The 17,938-nt window shown below is 49.1% G+C and overlaps 3 protein-coding genes across 3 annotated transcripts; 2 read left to right on the top strand and 1 right to left on the bottom strand.

The window, feature by feature from the left end:
- The first annotated feature begins 3,317 nt into the window (after positions 1-3,317).
- FAM110D (family with sequence similarity 110 member D) lies at positions 3,318-6,603 on the top strand. Its single transcript, XM_051991381.1, has 2 exons — positions 3,318-3,432; positions 5,508-6,603. The coding sequence occupies exon 2, from the start codon at positions 5,574-5,576 to the stop codon at positions 6,369-6,371; it is 798 nt and encodes a 265-aa protein (XP_051847341.1). The 5' UTR covers positions 3,318-3,432; positions 5,508-5,573; the 3' UTR covers positions 6,372-6,603.
- Positions 6,604-6,608: 5 nt separating this feature from the next.
- C3H1orf232 (chromosome 3 C1orf232 homolog) lies at positions 6,609-11,705 on the bottom strand. The gene is made up of 4 exons (XM_051991382.1): positions 11,622-11,705; positions 8,919-9,002; positions 8,597-8,694; positions 6,609-7,470 (listed from the first exon to the last, which is right to left on the bottom strand). The coding sequence occupies exons 1-4, from the start codon at positions 11,703-11,705 to the stop codon at positions 7,191-7,193; spliced, it is 546 nt and encodes a 181-aa protein (XP_051847342.1). The 3' UTR covers positions 6,609-7,190.
- A 4,030-nt stretch (positions 11,706-15,735) lies between these two features.
- On the top strand, positions 15,736-17,862 carry ZNF593 (zinc finger protein 593). Its single transcript, XM_051991378.1, has 3 exons — positions 15,736-15,998; positions 17,328-17,390; positions 17,590-17,862. The coding sequence occupies exons 1-3, from the start codon at positions 15,802-15,804 to the stop codon at positions 17,729-17,731; spliced, it is 402 nt and encodes a 133-aa protein (XP_051847338.1). The 5' UTR covers positions 15,736-15,801; the 3' UTR covers positions 17,732-17,862.
- The last annotated feature ends 76 nt before the right edge of the window (positions 17,863-17,938 follow it).

Here is a 17,938-nt window from a genome sequence, read left to right as displayed (position 1 = left end):
GAATCAGTTGTACTCTCCAGCTCTATAGGAAACTAAGAGAAAAAGGGAGAGTATGTACACATTAGGTACGAGATGAGAAGACAGAACTAGCTGGTTTCTTCGTTTTCTTCTTCCTCTAAATCTTAGAGGCTTCTTATCACAAAATGGTGGGAAGCAGTGTGATATGGAACATCTGACTTGGAATCAGAGGACCTGATTCTAATTTAAACTTTCCCATTGGACCACATGCTCTTGGACACTTGCTTTTTCTGGGTCTCAGTTTCCTCATCTGTAAAATGACTAATTGGTCTTTAAGGTCTCTCTTTCAGCTTTAAATGCTATGATCCTAAATTCAAATTTTAATCCTTCTACTTATCACCTCTCCACTTGGAGAATCACTGAAGCTCTTTAGATCTCAGATTCTTCATCTGTAAATAAGTATTTTTTATCATTTTATTTTATCTTCTCAATTACACATAAACAAAAAATTTTTAACGTTTGTTTTTTAAAATTTTGAGTTCCAAATTCTCTCATTCTCTTTTTTCTCTTCTTTTGAGAAGGTAAGCATGAAATTAAGACAACTCTGGGATACCACTACATATCTCTCAGATCGTCTAAGATGACAGGAAAAGATAATGACGAATGTTGGAAGGGATGTGGGAAAACTGGGACACTAATACATTATTGGTGGAGTTGTGAACTGATTCAACCATTTTGGAGAGCAATTTGGAACTATACCCAAAGGGCTATCAAAAAAAGCATATCCTTTGATACAGCAGTGTTTCTACTGGGCTTATATCCCAAAGAGATTTTAAAAGAGGGAAATGCACCCACTTGTGCAAAAATGTTTGTGGCAGCCCTTTTTGTAGTGGCCAGAAGCTGGAAACTGAGTGGATGCCCATCAATTGGGGAATGGCTGAACAAGTTATGGTATATGAATGCTATGGAATATTATTGTTGTATAAGAAACAAGCAACAGGATGATTTCAGAGAAGCCTGGAGAGACTTACAGGAACTGATGCTAAGTGAAATGAATAGAACCAGGAGGTCATTGTACACAACAATAAGATTATACAATGATCAATTCTGATGGATGGGGCTCTTTTCAACAATGAGATGATTCAGTTCCAATGACCTTGTGTTGGAGATCGCTATCTGCACCCAGAGAGAGGACTGTGGGAATTGAATGTGGATCACAATGCAGCATTTTCACTCTTGTTTGCTTTCTCTCTTTTTTTTCCTTTTTTGATCTAATTTTTCTTGTGCACCATGATAATTGTATAAACATGTATACATATATTGAATTTAACATAAAAAAGAAGGTAAGCATGGGGTAGCTAGATGGCATAGTGGATAGAGCACTGGCCCTAGAATCAGGAGGATCTGAGTTCAAATTCAGCCTCAGACACTTAGCACTTACTAGCTGGGTGATCCTGGACAACTCACTTAACACTAATTGCTCAAAACAAAGCAAGCAATTTGATATAAATTATACATATATAGTCACTCAGACATTTCCATATTAGTCATGTTGCAAAAAAAAAAAAACCCACCCAAGAATAATAAAATAAAATAAGGTGTGTTTCAATCTGCATTTAGATGTCATTAGTTCTTTCTCTGGAGGTGGATAAGTATCATTCATCATTAACTCCTTCAAAATTCTCTTGGATACATTGTATTGAGGAGAATATTGAAGTCATCCCTTCAACGTCCCATTTTTCATCACCACAAAAAGATCTGCCTTTAAATATTTTTGTGTATGTAGATCCTTTCCCCTTTTTCTTTGATCTTTTTGAGGTATATACCGAATAGTAGTATTGCCAGTTAAAGGATATGCTCTGCTTTATAGATCTTTTGGTGTAGTTCCAAATTGTTTTCCAGAATGGTTGGATCAGTTCATTAGTGTCTTGATTTTTCTATATCTTTTCCAACATTTTCATTTTCATTTTTTGTCACATTAGCCAATTTAATAGGTATGAAGTGGTTTCAGAGTTGTTTTAATCTGCCTATCTTTAATCAGTTGTGATTTAAAGCATTTTTTCATGTGACAATCAATAATTTTGATTTCTTCTTTTGGAAACTACTTGTTCATATCCTTTAACCATTTATCAGTTGGGCAATGTTCTTATAAATTTGACTCCATTCTCTATATATTTCAGAAATGAGATTTTTTTGAGACAGAAATTTGCCCCCTCCCCAATTGCCTGTTTTCCTTCTAATTGTGGCTACATTTGTGTGTGTGTGTGTGTGTGTGTGTGTGTGTGTGTGTGTGTAAACGTCTTTTGTTTGTGCAAAACCTTTTTAATTTTATGTAATCAAAATTATCCATTTTATATGCTGTAATACTTTTTATCTCATTTGGTCATAAATTCTTCATTTATCCAAAAATATGACAGGTAAACTATTTAACACTCCCCTAATTTGCTTATACTATCCTTAGATATAAATCAAATGCCCATTTTGACCTTATTTTGGGAAGTGGTATTATGAGTTGTTGATTTATCCCTACTTTCAGTCAAATTACTTTTCTAGTTTTCCCAGCAATTTTTATTAAATAGTGAGTTCTTGTCCTAAAAATTTAGATCTTTGGATTTGTCAAATACTGGATTTACTACTGTGTATTGTGTACCTAATCTATTCCACTGATCTACCACTCTATTTCTTAGGCAGTACCAGATTATTTTGATGATTGCCACTTTGTAATACAGTAAGAGATCTGGTACTGTTAAGCCATCTTTTTTCACTTTTTTTTCAATTATTTTTTCATGATTTTTTCAATGATTCTCTTAATATTTTTTTTCTTTCAGATAAATTTTTAAATTCTTTTTCTAGCTCTATAAAAATGATTTCTTTGGCACTAAGTAAATTAATTTGGGTAAGTTTGTCATTTTTATATATTGGCTCAGTCTATCCATTAAAAATTATTTTTTTTCAATTATTTAGATCTGACTTTGGGTGAAAGCGTTTTGTAGCTTGTGTTCATATAATTCCTGGGTTTGTCTTGACAGGTAGATTCTCAAGTATTTTACATCAATGGCAGGTATTTTAAATGGGATTTATCTTTCAATCTTTGCTGGTACTATCTAGAAATAGCCATACTTTATGTGGTTGCTTTTTTATATCCTGAGATTTTGCTAAGTTGTGAATTATTAAATGAGGATTTTTGACCACACGACTCTTAAGGTCACTTCTACCTCTGAGTTCCTGATGTGGTGCTAAACAGCGGAAGGAAACAACAGAGACCCACTGGTCATCCTGGCGGAGGGGAAGGAGGGGGTTAATGGAGGCTGGGCTAGCGGAGAAGGAGGGGTTAATCCAGGGACTCTAAAAACCAAACCTTTCCTGCTGGGAGGAGAGTAGGGGATGGGTTCCTTTCTGCCTCAGTTACTTCTGTCCTTCCAATCTGACTGAATCTGTGCGTGCTCCCTTGTTTCACTTGTAATCTTCTGAGAGGTGAGTATCCCACCCTTCCCACCATTCCCTTGGGGCGGGAGGGCTACTGGACATTGTCTGGGGCATGCGGGAAGTGTCTCGGCAGTGCGCATCCTGAGGTCCGGATGCTGGAAAGAACTGGGGTAATGGAGACCCTGTTGTGATGTGTCTGCGGTTGGCTCAGAGGCGAATCGAAGGCACTAGCTGGGAGGAGAGGGGTGGGCAGCTAAGTATTTTGGGTCCTATGATTAGAAAAAGCCAGTAGTTTGGCGCTTTTTATAGCTCGCTACTTGAAGCTTAGAAGTTCACTGGGGAGGATTGGGAAGGCGAAAGGGTAAGTACAGTCTTGCCCTGGCCAAGTACCCTGGGTCTATGGCCCCTCGCCCCTTTAGGGCCCGCGAAGGTCAGTCTTGGGATTAGATTTGCTGGGTTCTGTATTGGTACTGAACTGGGTCTTGCAGCGCACCCCCTCATTCCGACCCGCGTTCCTCTGGGTTTGAAGTGCAGTCTTTCTGATACCGGGGAAGTTTGAGACAAATGAATTAGGAGGACTTAACATCCGACCCCACTTTAGTCCGTCGCCTCCCCCAACCACTTGACTCTCTGCCCCCCAATCTGTGTTTCTTTGTCTCCTCTCTATTTATGTGTCCGCCCTCTTCCCTCCCCTCCCTCCACCCCCCTCCTCTCCTGTTGGGGTCAGGGTCTGGGAGCTTTGAAGACAGAAAAATGGGGCAGCTGAACGGGATGCTTATGGAAGGGGACACTCTCCCCATATGCCCTGGTTGGGGTACATTCTCTTTTTCTTCTTGCTTGCCTGCCAATATGTCCTTTGCTGTCCTCTCCTTATGCCCCACTCAGAGGTCTGATCTGTTTCCTCCTCCTCTTTCTCCTCCCCAAGCTGGTGGTAAAGGGGCAGGATATGAGGATTTGAGCCATGTGGGTGGCCGGGTCCCCGTCCTGTTTGGAAGCCCTGGGGGCTGCTTCTAGACCTGTCAGGAGTTGATTTACAGCCCCTCTTGTCCAGCTGCCCTCCCTCTGCAGAAGCCCAATGGAGAGTGGGGTGGCTGGGAGGTCAGGTTAGGGGGTCACAGGGGTTCTGTGGTTCTCAGAGACACAACATGCCCTGAATACAAAGCTTTGGAGTGGAAAGATGACTGACCACTTCCTGATAGATATTTAGGATCACCACGGGGCTGCTAGCCCAATAGATCCAGAAAGGGGAAAATGAGTTACCGAAGCAGGGACGAATATTGGATGGAGAGATGGGGGGGAGAGTTTGGGAATTGTAGGATTTAGAACTGGAGAGGATCTCGAAAATGAGAAAAATAAAACTCAGACAGGAAAAGAGACATACTCACTTCTAACAGGAAAGAAATATGAGATATAATCTCTAAACAGGAAAACCTTTGCCCCTGGCTGGAGTGAGAAAGAATGAGGAGTCTGTCTGGAGGCAGGGGACTGTATGAGTTGACCCTGGTGAACTGCTCCCCTCCCCTCCTTTAAATGTCCAGGAAGGGCCTGGGCAGGTCCTGGCCAGCTATGATTACTAGAGGCTCCCGCCCTGTGGTTACATCCTGGACCTCAGTGGAGGCGGGAGGCAGGAGGGGCCGGCTGGGAGGGTGGCTGGGCCCGGGAGCCCAGAGTGGACAGCTTTGTCTTGGCCTCTGGAGTTTTGAGGCTGGGAAGCGGTATTTTTTCCGGTTGGAGCCACTTTCGGGATTTGGGCTGGGTGAGGCCTTGGAGGATGGGAGCTGTCTCTCTTTTTTTATTCCTGCTGAGCTCCCACCCAGCTCAGGAATGTGCCCCCCATGGCCTTGCTTGGTGTGGGGTGACTGGGAAGACTTGGGGGGAGTCTAGATATCTAGTCACCTGACCCAGGACCAATTCCTGGTCACTCTGGCCCCTTCAGCCACAGCCAAACTTGGAAAAAACCAGGTTCAGACCTTGGCTTTGCCAGGGACTAACTCAGAGACCTTGGGCAGTCATTTGGTTTCAGTTAAATGGGGAGATGGCCTCCCAGGATGCTCTCTTTAGGAGTCTCTTTAGGAGGCAGGTGTAGCTGGTACTGGTTGATAATTTTTTTCTCCTTCCCCCAGGCCTTACCTAGGGGCACGGCTAGTCTCTGTGGCCCATGGGGTATTGCTCACCCCTGCCCTGCTGAGATGCATCCCTCTTCATTGGCCTCCCCATCCCCAACCCGGAGGCCCAGCGCTGTGGAGAGACTAGAGGCCGACAAGGCCAAATATGTCAAGACCCAGCAGGTGATTGCCCGGCGCCAGGAGCCAGCCCTTCTGGGAGGAACGGGCCCCCTGACTCCTCACTCCTGCAATGAGCTGGAGTCCCCAACCTCTCCGAGGCCTCTTGGGCCAGCCCGGAGAGGCAGCGGCAAGCGGCTTCTGAGACCCGATTCGCTTATCATCTATCGGCAGAAGCGGGACTGTAAAGCAGTAAACAAGGAGAATGCCAAGGGGCAGAGCCTGGTGCGACGCCTCTTCCAGGGAGCCCCCCAGGATCCTGCCGGAAGCCCCAGCCCAGTGGAGCGTGTGGCTCCCCGAGCAGGATGGGCCACAGCCGGGAAGGGTCCAGGAGCCTCCCAGCCTACATCTCCTGAGTCGGGCAAGAGAGCCCTCTGTCCCACATGCTCCCTGCCCCTGTCTGAGAAAGAACGTTTCTTCAATTACTGTGGGTTGGAGCGGGCCCTGGTGGAGGTGCTGGGTGCTGAGAGGTTCTCACCTAAGACCTGGGAGACAGATGCCAGCCCTCCACTGGGCAGGCCCAGCTCTGAGGGTGGCAGTGAGTGGGATTCAAGTGGGGCTGATGGTGGCGGAGGAGACTCTGAGGTGGGCACTTCGAGAGATGGGCAACCTCCTGTATCTGTGGTGGAGCGAAACGCCAGGGTCATCAAGTGGCTCTATGGGTGCCAGCGGGCTCAGGCACCCCCCCTGGAGTCAGAAGTGTGAAGGGACAGTGGTATGGGAGCTGGGCTCTTCCCTGCCTACTGGAATGGCAAAGGCCCCATGGATCATAGGGGGGGCAAGTCATTGTCTGTGGGAAAGCACTGATGTTCCAGGCCTGATGCTCTGGCTGAGGGGGCAGGACCCAGGTTGGAGTAATTGGAGAGAGGGAGGGTAACCCCATGGCCCCTGTGGAGGCTTGGTCTGGGGAGTGGGGGAGGGAGGTGGGATGGGAGAGTGGGGCTGTGTCCAGGAGACATGCTAAATAAAGTAGATTTTATTTAAGTCTGGTTCTATATTGGGATGGATGGAGGATGGAGGGTGAGGAAGTAGCTACTGAGGATTCATTTCTGATGGACTCAGGAAGGGCTCTGGGGGAATCATGATAATAATGATGGTGATAGTAGAGAACATTTGTATATTGGATTAAGGTTCCAAAGGGCTGCACATTCATAATCTCACTATGTACCTAGAGGTGGCTGCTATTCCCATTTGCCTTTCTAGCCTGGGCCCACGGTGGGGTGGGAAAATGAAGTAGAAGGGGATCAGTGGCCAGCTTTTCCCATATCTTCTTCCTGAAGTCTCGTATTGCACACGGAGCCCTAATAGGGAGGTGAACAGAGTTTGTTCCAGGAGTTGGGGGAGGCTTAAGGTCAAGGACGGAAAAAGTATCTTCATGGGGCAGGGGCGATATGGGCACCCACCTTCCCCAGCCCCAGATCTCCTCTGTCCCCTTGTACCGGGGCCCGTGGCTGTGGGGGACAGAGAAGCATGGGGACAGCAGGAGCTCTTGGTCCTAGAGGGCCTGTGAGAGGGGGTGGGCATCTAATCTCCTTTGGGGGTGGCTTTGCTACGCATCTCAGCCAATTTGTTGGTTAGGAAGCCCCACTTGAAGCCAGTGGCTGGGTCCGGCTCGGCGCGGTCATCGGCTCCATCCTCCTGGTCTGGCTCGGCAGCCCCTCGATCCCCAAGCATGGCCTCGGCCGCTGCCTGGGCCTCCTGCGGAGGCTGCTGCTGCTGCTGCTGCTGCCATCTGCTGGCGAAGGCATCCCAGAAGCCCGGCCCCTTGGGGGCCTCCTCCGTGGGGGGCGGTGCTGCCAAGGGGCTGTATGGGAGAGAAGGGGCGTGGGGGTGAGATGGAATCTGCCAAGGGCAGAAGGGGAAGAGCAAAGGGAAGTAAAGGATCATAGGTTTGGAGCCCGGAGGGACTTTATTTTGCAGATGGAGAATCTGTGAGCCAGTCATTAAATGTCTTGCCCAAGATCACATAGCTAGGAAATGTCTTGAGGCAGCATTTGAATCCAGGTCTTCCTAACTTCAGGCCCAAGTTTCCATTCTTTGGGGTAGGGTTGAACTAAGCGGTCACTGAGATCCCTTCCAACTCTAAGTCTGATTTTGTGATGGGGAGTAAGTATGGGAGAAGAGAGATGGGAAAGGGGGCTTTGAGGAGAGAGGAGGGGAGGGGGTATGTGCAAGGATGGTGGGTGGGGGACACATGTATGGGAGGGCCCTGGAGACGGCTATGTTGTGGATGGGGAAGAGAATGCATTAGCTTTAGAGGAAAAGAGTATTTGTTCATTGAAGACAAATAGGGAGGGGTCTGAAAAGGAGAGAGACGGGGATTGAGGGGGAAATCTCAGATGAGGACGGCTGTGGAGATAGAGGAGGAAAGGGGCGTGTGTGTGTGTGTGTGTGTGTGTGTGTGTGTGTGTGTGTGTGTGAGGGTCTGTGTCCAAGGAGAGACAGATGTTGACAGGGTCATGCAGTGAAAAGGATGGGCAGAAGGCTCGGAAGTCAAGAGCTCAGGTAGATGAATTGATCCTGTTCCCAAGGATCACCTCCTACTAGGAAGGAAGGAAGGTCACTAAAAGATCATCTTATCTATCCCTTGTCCCTGGACTTGGTAGCACTTTTCCAGGTGACTGAGGGAAGAGGCTGCCCAGCCAGGTTTTGGCAGGTCAACACTCTGCAAGGTCAAGCAGCAGAACAACCTCCTCCAGAGCAGCCATCAACTTGTTTCCTTCAGGGAGAACTATAGCTTCACTCGGCCTCGGACTCGGCCCCAGACACAGGCACAGAAACCCAAAGCCAGACTCAGATAGGGTGTAGTTGGAAGGGACAGTGAGGGAAGAAGCTGAGCTGCAGAAACCAAAGGCCCCCTCCCTTCTCCCCACCCCCAGCCTGAGGTTAGCTGGAGCTGGACATCCCCCCGCTTCCCAATCCCTTCCTACTGGTCAGCACAGGGTTCTGAAGGCAGGAGCTTATCCTCGTCTTCTTTGTTGAACAAGGATGACATTGTCCTCCAGCCTTTCACCCCAGCACCTTGGACCTGGGTCACAAGAGCAGAGTCATCGATAGGAGTACCAGTCTTAGGTGACCTCCCCACCCAAAAGCAGAGAACCTTTCTTCTACCTTTCCTTTCCTTTTCTGCCCTTCCTTTTTCATCCCTTCCATTCCCCACTCTCTTTTTTTCCCTTCCCATCCGCTTGCCTTGCCTTCCTTCCGTCCCTCTGGGTGGAAGGATGCCCTGTTCCCTGCGCCAGGCAGTCTTACCCTTCGGGCCAGCTGGGACATGGGGTTGCTGGCCTCCTCTGTCAGCTGCACATCTTCCTGCTCTGCTAGCACTGGACTCTCTGTCTGTGACACAAGCCCCAAGCCCAGCTGTGAGAGGGAGGCACACACACAGACACCGCCTATCTCCTTCCTCATCCACCTCTCACACATGATCTTACTTCTAGAATCTCATTTCTTCCTCTCTCTCTCTCTCTCTCTCTCTCTCTCTCTCTTTCTCTCTCTCTCTCTCTCTCTCTCTCTCTCTTTCTCTGTCTCTCTCTGTTTTTGTTTTTGTCTCTGTCTCTGACTTTCTCTTGTGTGTCTGTCTCTGTCTCTCTGTGTGTCTCTCTCTGTGTCTCTCTGTCTCTCTCTCTCTCTCTGTCTCTCTCTCTCTCTCTGTCTCTGTGTGTCTGTCCTTCTCTCTGTGTCTCTCTGTTTTTGTTTCTGTCTCTGTCTCTGACTTTCTCTATGTATCTCTCTCTCTTTTTCTGTCTCTGTCTCTGTCTGTCACACACACACACACACACACACACACACACACACACACACACCTGTCCTACCCACCCAATCTGTCCCCTCATGTCCATATTGATTTCTCTCTTACACACAATTCCGTCTTCCCTTCCCATGACCTCATCCCTTCTCTTCCCTCACATACAAACACACAGACTACCCCTTCCAACCCACACTTCTGTCTCCCTCCAGACCTACCCCATCCTGCTGCATTTTATATATATACACACAGATCCATTTTTCTCAAGGTCTTCCCGAGACCATCTCCTCCGGGGGTTTCTTGGCAAAGATACTGCACTGGTTTGCCATTTCTTTCTCCAGCTCATTTTACAGATGAGGAAACCGAGGCAAGCAGGGTAAAGTGACTTGCCCAGGCTTACACAGCTGGTAAGTGTCTGGGGCCACATTTGAATTCAGGTCTCCTGTCTTCAGACTCTACCCCTGAGCCATGTAGCCACCTGACATATAGTAAATGCTTAAAAAAATTCTGATTAGGCATCTGACTGACTGACCGTACCTGCCCAGCTACCTGTACCTGTCAATAGCCTGTGCATATGAGAGCACCAGGGTTCAGTAGAACAAGCTCTGTCCACTTGCTGTGTGATCTTAGGGTAGTCTCATCTCTATGGACCTTCACTTTCTCATCTGCAAATGAGGGGTTTATATTTTCCAAATTTCTTTCCAGCTCTCATCATCTATGCTTCTATATGCGTCATACAAAGTGGAGGGAAAGCCTAGGAATCATTAAATTGAACCATATTATCTTATAGACTTATCCAAGGTCATACAATCAGTATCAGAGGGAACTCTAGAACCCAAGTTTTTTTGCTTTTGAATTCAGTGCTCCCTCCACAGCATCCAACTGTGTGTTCATGGGCAAGCTTTCCCTTCGCTCACTGGCAATCAGCTCACACAGACCCCTACTGAGCTCAGGCCCCAGACAAATCCAAAGAGCTTCCCCATGATGATGACTATTCCTCCCCCACTGCAAGCTAGTAACCCCTTTTCCCCCAGGATCTCTTTATGCTCTCTAGGCAAAGTCAAGCATGTTGGTGGACCCCTTCCCCTAGAAGCACTCTTGACAAGGCAGGATTTATGGGAGCCTTGGACAAAAGTCACAGGGGTGGAGCAGGCAGGGATGGGTTGTTAGAGGGAGTGTCTACATCAAGGAGATAATACGTCTGGGAAGGACTGGAGTGTCCCATCTCTGATGTCAAGACAAAGAGTCTGGGTCAGAGTTGATTAGAAATTCTAAAGGTACATTGGCCTCTATGTCCCCGCTGATGTTCTTCCAAGTCAAATCTGGCACTCATCCCAACCTCCCCTGGGAAGATATCTGTCTCCCTGAAGCCTAAGGGCCCTCTCTCGGCCCTTCCCTTCTCCTTCCTTATCTTCTCCATCATTGCCTTTCTCCCTAGTTCCTGTTTTCCCTTCCCTATTGTCCTATCTTGTTCCTATTTCCTTTCCCTAATTCCCTTTTTTTCCAATTTCTTTTGTTATAAAATGTCAGAGCTGTAGGGGCCTTAGAACATGAAATATCAGAGCTGGAAAGAGACCTTAGAACATAGAATTCAGAGTTAGAAGGACCTTAAAACACAGAATGTCAAAGCTGGAATGGACCAGAGAACAATTCTAGAGATCTGAGAGATTCTCTAGCTCAAGAATTCTCAGAATTTCTGATCTCAAGACCCTTTTGCTGTTCTTTAAAAATATTGTGGACTGCATCTCCCTCAAATAATTTTTGTTTGTGGGTTGTATGTATCGATATTTACCATATTGGAAATTAAAACATGTTTGTATTATAAAAATCATCTCAACTTTGCGGATTTCCCAAAAAGGTCATGGAGACCTCCAAAAGTCTTCCACACTTTAAGAAATTCTGATCTAATAGAACAGTTCTCACTTTTTTGATGTAGCAGAGTAAGGCAATATTAGGCACTTAATAAATACTATTATTATTATTATTATTATTATTATTATTTACTGAGTCAAAGACAGCCTGATTTGCATAGTGAGCACACAGCAAGTGAGGAATAGCCCAGCCAGGAATCAAATCCCAGCCCCTGAAAAGCCATTGCCCTTTCTACACCACCATCAGTTTCCTTTTCCTCTTTTTCCTCCCTACCCCGTCCCTATCACCCTTGCCCTCTCCCCAGACTGTACCGCCTTTTAGGTTCCTGGGTCACCCACCTCTTCTGATAGCTCTTCCCCAGACTCTCCGCCCAGGGTCTGCAGCACTTTTGACTTGTAGGTCTTCCAAAAGGCCTGGTTCATGGCTGTAAGAGCACTGTCCAGGGCACGGGGCAAGCGATGACTCAGTGGGTACCAGTGCCCATCTCACAGGGCCACTTGACTGGGCCTGGCTCTTGCCCTCTGGGATCAGATGACCTCATTAAAGATAAACCAGCTTTCCCTGCCTGGCCCAGTGCCGTGGGAGTGGGAATCTGATCTGGGTGGAGGTAGGGACCCCAATCTTCCTTCTGCTCATCTGTGGAAGCTGTAGGGCCCAAGATGACTAGAGGCTCCTAGTCATCCCCCTGGGATGAGACAGGAAGGGGTCAGGAGAAACTTTCCCCCAATCCTTTTCATCTCATTCATCTCCAGCCCTAGGACAAGTATTTCCCAATCCAAGTACAAGTCCCCTTTAAAAAATCCAACCTGATGGTCATGGACATACTTTTTGCATTCTCAGTGAAGTCCTGTCTATTGCTCCTGCTTAGCCGTAAGGACCTGGCTAATATTTGATGATCAGGATCCTAGGCAGGCCCCTCAGCCCCTGGAGCCACCAATGTCCTGATCTCATATTTCACAGCATTGTCTGGACCCGTAACTGATTCCCCCTTCCTGGAGTGGGGACACTCAGCCCTGTGACCCTGTCTCCTGGCAACCAGCTCCAAATAGCCCAAGTCTCTGAATTATTGCTGAGTCCCTGACTGCCACTCACTCCAGCTTTGGTTTCTCCCAGTCTAAGAGGAATTAGGCCCTGGGGACATGGAGCTGGAGCTAGGGAGAGGCTCCTTTTCTTTGCCTCCTACCTCATCTTCTTCTCCCCAAATCTTTGCCTATTAGGCTGGGACTGATACATCAGGCAGGTCTCAGACCTAAAAACATTTATCCCCTGGAGCTCCAGGGAGGAATTCTCCCATGAGAATTCTCCTCCCCCTTGTCCTGATTGAGACCAAAGTCACCCTCCCCCACATCCCATTTGCCATGAGCATCTCAGGGGTTTCATCCCTGTGTGCTATTAGCCTTCAACTCCTACACAAGTGTAAAACAGAAGAATGAGACAATATGGGCTCATGGGAAAAACCCCCAGGGATCTTCATGGACTTCAAGCTTCCCATTGCATGGATAATGTCCCATTTAATGCAATAAACCTGAATTAAGCACCTGAGACTGTATAACCAAGGCGGGATGCTCAGAACTAGGAGGGGAACTATCCAGGCCTTTCCTTTAAGGATGTTATATAGTCTAACAACCTAACTTGGCAGGGGGGCAATGGCAACTAACTGCAATTTCCAGCTGTAATTAAGTGGAGAAGGGCTGACAATCCTGCAATTCTCTGCCCTAGTTAAGATCACATCTTGAGTAACTTAAGCTGCTTGAGAGACCTTGGCTTAGTTTGTATCTTCCGTGTGTGTGTGTGTGTGTGTGTGTGTGTGAGAGAGAGAGAGAGAGAGAGAGAGAGAGAGAGAGAGAGAGAGAGAGAGAGAGAGAGACAGAGAGAGAGACAGAGAGAGAGACAGAGAGAGACAGAGAGAGAGAGACAGAGACAGAGACAGACAGAGAGAGAGAGACAGACAGAGAGAGAGAGAGAAAGGAGAGAGAGAGAGAGAGAGAGAGAGAGAGAGAGAGAGAGAGAGAGAGAGAGAGAAAGGAGAGAGAGAGAGAGACAGAGACAGAGACAGAGACAGAGAGATAGAGAGAGACAGAGACAGAGAGAGAGACAGAGAGAGACAGAGACACACAGAGAAAGAGAGGCAGCATGAGAGAATTTGAGAGTCAGAAGAGACCTTGGTGAGCAGCCATCTAATCTGACGCAGGCCTACAAGAAATTCTCAGAACAATATACCCCACAAGCGGACTCTATCCTTTGCCCAAAGACCTCCAAAGAGAAGAAACCCAGCTCTTCTCCAGGTGCTCTTAGAGATAAAGTCAATGTAATTTCGTGGGCTACATTGTACCAGGCAACAGAGCAGGGGCTTGGATTTTAGTCTGGGTTAAGAACTCTTTTCACAGAAGCATTTGATAAGCCACAGATGATTCAGAGTGGAAGCTCTGAGTGTTCGAGTGAGCTGCCCAATGTCCCCCAGCTAAGAAGTACACGAAGCAGGATTGAACTCCAGAATTTCCCTAGTGCTTAGCATACAACGTTTACTAGGTATTTTTTTTTATTCACTCTGCAAGCACAGTTCTTGATACAGAATGTCATAATTAGAATGTGTCTCTCCATGTGTCTCTATTATAAATAGCAAACCTTAATAAATGTTAGTTGGATTGAATAGAATTGGCAGATTCTGGGCAGATTTTAGTCAGAACATAGATCAGCTGGAACAGGTGCAGACTAGAGCGGCACTGGGCCAATAAAGGACTCTGAGTGGCTAGCTCAAACCTATCTACAATATCTCTCACCCATTATAAATGAATAGCTAACTAATAAATTAAAATCTGAGCGGGCGGAAGTGTTCAAAGGGCTGGATCCTGGAGATTCAAGTCCCAACTGGCTACATTCTGGCTGCATGAACCTGCCCAACACAACCTCTCAGTTGCCCCAGGACAAGACATTGCAGGATATGCACCCATCTGCATTTTCAGAGGGAGTTTCCTCAATAGCTAGCATTCAATATGGGGCTTTAAGGCTTTTACAACTGTTATCTCATTTGATCCACTCAACATTTCTGGTAGATAGATGCGCTTATTATCCTCATTTTACAGATGAGGAAACTGAGATTAACTCTGCCTGCTTCAACTCCATCCTCCATTCAGCCACTAGAGTGATTTTCCGAAAGCTCAGAACTGACCATATCACCCCACTTTTCAAAAACTCCCTATTGCCTCCATGAACAAATACAAAATGCTCTTCTTGTCCCTCCCACCTTCCCAGGCTCCCCCTCTCCCTCACTTTACTGACCACTATGTCCATCACTAACGCTGACCCCCTGGCTGTTCCATGAACATGACCTTCCCCCTCTCTGACTGGATGTCCCCCTTCCCTCTCACTACAGAACTCCCCGGCTCCTTTCCCTCAAACCCACCTTTCCCAACCCCTCTTCATTCTAATTATCTCCTGTTAGATGGCACGTTGGGAGTCAGAAGGACCTGAGATCAAATCCAGCCTCAGACCCTTAGGGACCACTCGCTTAAGCCCGTTGCCTCCAAAGTAAACAAAAATTTATCTTGTATGTCCTTTGCTTTGTATAGCTGTTTGCACGTAGTCTCCCCCACTAGCGCTTTGAGAGGCAGGCGCTACCCTTTGTCTCCCTTTTATTCCCAGTGCTTAGCGCAGAGCCTGGCACATAGTAGGTGCTTCATAAATGTGGGCTTTCTTTTTGTGTCCCTAGAACTAAAAGCAGTGCGTAACACACAGTAGTTGTTCAGTTGTGTCCAATTGTTACAGACCCCCATGGGGTTTTCTTGGCAAAGAGAGTGGTTTGCCATTTCCTTCTCCCGTCACTTGACAAATAAGGAAACTGAGGCGATCATGGTTAAGTGCCTTGCCTAGGGTCACCCAGCAGGCAAGTTTCTGAGGGGCCTTGCCCTCTCTATCGGCCGCCACTCGGCTCCCCCACGCGCAGTAGGCGCTTCATAAAGTTCAGTGATTGAAGGCAAGGGGCCGCTTCTTTCTAACTCCGAACGCCGAGCTCCGAGCGCTGTGCCTGGCCCACAGTGGGACCCCAAGCGTTGATTGATTCTGTCAGCATCCTCCGGGCCACGCCCAGGCTCTGGCGCTCCCTAAAGGCTTGCTTGCGGATGGATGCGGGCACCGGAGGCTCGTGGGGGGGGGGGGGGAGGGAGGAGAGGGGGAGGGAGTAAGTCCATGAGAAATGGCTCCAAGTAGTGGAAATAAGGCTCAGCATCGTTCCGTTAGGCCCCAGGGGGCAGGGCGAGGTGTGGCGGGGGCGTGCGAGGTGCCCAGGGACGCACGCCCCTCCCTTCAGCCCGAGAAGACGCTCCGTGACGAGTAGCGCGAGTAGGGTGTTTGGGGGCGGGGAACGAGACCCCGCCCGCTGCGGGGCCCCGCCGGTCCGCCGGGGGGCGCTCGAGCCGAGAGGCCGGTAAGCCCAGCCCCAAGACGTCACAACCCGGCCCGGAAGTCGGCTTCACGCGGACCCCGGCTGCCTGAAGCCCAGAGCTTATCCCCAGTGAAGCCATGGCCCGCTCCCGGCGCACCGGCGCACATCGCGCGCACTCCCTGGCCCGCCAGCTGAAGGCCAAGCGGCGGCGGCCAGACCTGGACGAGATTCACCGGGACCTGCGGCCCGACAGCGTAGCCCGCCGGCCCCAGCCCGACGCCGAGCAGGACCCCGACTTGCCCGGGGGAGGCAACCACCGCTGCTTGGCCTGCGCGTGAGCTCCGGGAGGGGCGGGCCGGGGGCGGGGGACCCAACGAGTGGAGACTGGGGGGCGGGGCTGGAAAGTGGCGTCTGGGGGGTGCCGGCTGGGAGGGGCGGGGCTGGAAAGTGGGGACCTAGTGTGCAGAGGCTGGGGGGATTAGGAAGTAGGGACTTGGACGGGGAAGTTCATAGAAGGTTGGAAAATGGGGAACTACGAGCTAAGAAGTAAGGATCTAGGGAACAGGCTGGGGGGCTGGAGGCTGAGGGGACTAGGAAGTAGGGACCTAGGTAAAGAGTCTGGCGGATTTAGGAAGTAGCGACCTGGAGGTGGAAGTTCATAGAAGGTTGGAAAATGGGGAACTACGAGGTAGAGGTTGGGGACGTTCGGAAGTGGGGATCTAGGGGACAACCTGGTGAGACTAGAAAGTGGGACTTAGAGGGAGAGCCTAGGGGAGGGCTGGGAAGTGGGGACCTAGGGTGTTGAGGCTGGGAGGGGTTAGGAAGTAGGGACCTGGAGGAAGAAGTTCATAGAGGGTTGGAAAGTAGGGACTAGAAGGTAGAGGCTCCAAAGATTAGGAAGTAGGGACCTAGGTGGAGAGGTTGGGGGGATGGGAAGTGGGGACCTAGGTGGAGAGGTTGGGGGGATGGGAAGTGGGGACCTAGGTGGAGAGGTTGGGGGGATGGGAAGTGGGGACCTAGGTGGAGAGGTTGGGGGGATGGGAAGTGGGGACCTAGGTGGAGAGGTTGGGGGGATGGGAAGTGGGGACCTAGGTGGAGAGGTTGGGGGGATGGGAAGTGGAGACCTAGGTGGAGAGGTTGGGGGGATGGGAAGCGGGGACCTAGGTGGAGAGGTTGGGGGGATGGGAAGCGGGGACCTAGGTGGAGAGGTTGGGGGGATGGGAAGTGGGGACCTAGGTGGAGAGGTTGGGGGGATGGGAAGTGGGGACCTAGGTGGAGAGGTTGGGGGGATGGGAAGTGGGGACCTAGGTGGAGAGGTTGGGGGGATGGGAAGTGGGGAATTAGGGAGTAGAGGCTGAGGGATGGGAAATTGGGGACCTGGGACTAAAAGATTTGTGAGGTTGGGTGCATATGGTAATTGAGGACCCAGAGGATGGAGGCTTTGGGAAATAGAGCTGGAGAATTGGGAATGGAAGCTTTGGGACTCAGGGGATGGAGGCACTGAGTCCTAGGTCAAGAAGGAGAGGAAGCTGGGAGGTGAAAGGTTAGTTTTGAGGCCAGTGACTTGTCCGAATCCTCATTTCCCAGCTCTACTTCTCTGAGGGGAGGATGAAGAGGGAGGGAAAGGACCTCATAGACACATCTCACCTCTGCCTCCCTCCAGGAGATACTTCATTGATACAGCCAGCCTGAAGAATCATTTAAAATCCAAAGATCACAAAAAAAGGTGAGAGCTGGGGTGGCTCCTCCACTGATGTTATCTTCCCTTCCAGCCCTTCTTTAAGAAATGTTTCCCTCCCCCACAGCATTCTTCTTTCTCTCTCAGCAATCTCTTCCCTTAGATCCCCTCCCTGATCTCTGCCTTTCCCCCTTCTTCCCAATCTAGTGCTGGCCCTTCTTTAACTCTGGCTCCTTTTCTCCTTCAGGCTGAAGCAACTGACAGTGGAACCCTACAGTCAGGAAGAAGCAGAGCGGGCAGCGGGCATGGGCTCTTATGTGCCCCCCAAGTTGCTGGCAGTGCCCACAGATGTATCCACTGACACAGCTGCTATGGAGGTGGCTAGCTGATGCTGCTCGCAGGCAGAGGAAACCATTGCATGGCGATGCTAGACTGGACTGGCTGAACTGAACTCTCCCCCAATTCTCAGAGCAGAGTTCTTGCTCTTTCCCAATAAAGGAGCTGAGCTGCTCTGACTCCATCGTGTTTCTGATTTCCCTACTGGAGCTTGATGCTTGCCCATCCACATTGCCCCAGGAGCTCTTCTACCCCTAGTC

Source organism: Antechinus flavipes, chromosome 3 (genome assembly GCF_016432865.1).
Source record: "Antechinus flavipes isolate AdamAnt ecotype Samford, QLD, Australia chromosome 3, AdamAnt_v2, whole genome shotgun sequence".
Classification (NCBI taxonomy): domain Eukaryota; kingdom Metazoa; phylum Chordata; class Mammalia; order Dasyuromorphia; family Dasyuridae; genus Antechinus; species Antechinus flavipes.
This window is presented reverse-complemented; position numbering and strand designations above follow the sequence as displayed.

Coding starts and splice junctions, on each gene's coding strand:
- FAM110D (XM_051991381.1), top strand. CDS start 5,574: ATGCATCCCTCTTCATTGGCCTCCCCATCCCCAACCCGGAGGCCCAGC.
- C3H1orf232 (XM_051991382.1), bottom strand. CDS start 11,705: ATGAACCAGGCCTTTTGGAAGACCTACAAGTCAAAAGTGCTGCAGACC. Junction 9,003..11,621: donor GGGAAGAGCTATCAGAAGAG/GTGGGTGACCCA, acceptor CTTGTGTCACAG/ACAGAGAGTCCAGTGCTAGC. Junction 7,471..8,596: donor TCAGAACCCTGTGCTGACCA/GTAGGAAGGGAT, acceptor TCTCCCATACAG/CCCCTTGGCAGCACCGCCCC.
- ZNF593 (XM_051991378.1), top strand. CDS start 15,802: ATGGCCCGCTCCCGGCGCACCGGCGCACATCGCGCGCACTCCCTGGCC. Junction 15,999..17,327: donor CACCGCTGCTTGGCCTGCGC/GTGAGCTCCGGG, acceptor GCCTCCCTCCAG/GAGATACTTCATTGATACAG. Junction 17,391..17,589: donor TCCAAAGATCACAAAAAAAG/GTGAGAGCTGGG, acceptor TTTCTCCTTCAG/GCTGAAGCAACTGACAGTGG.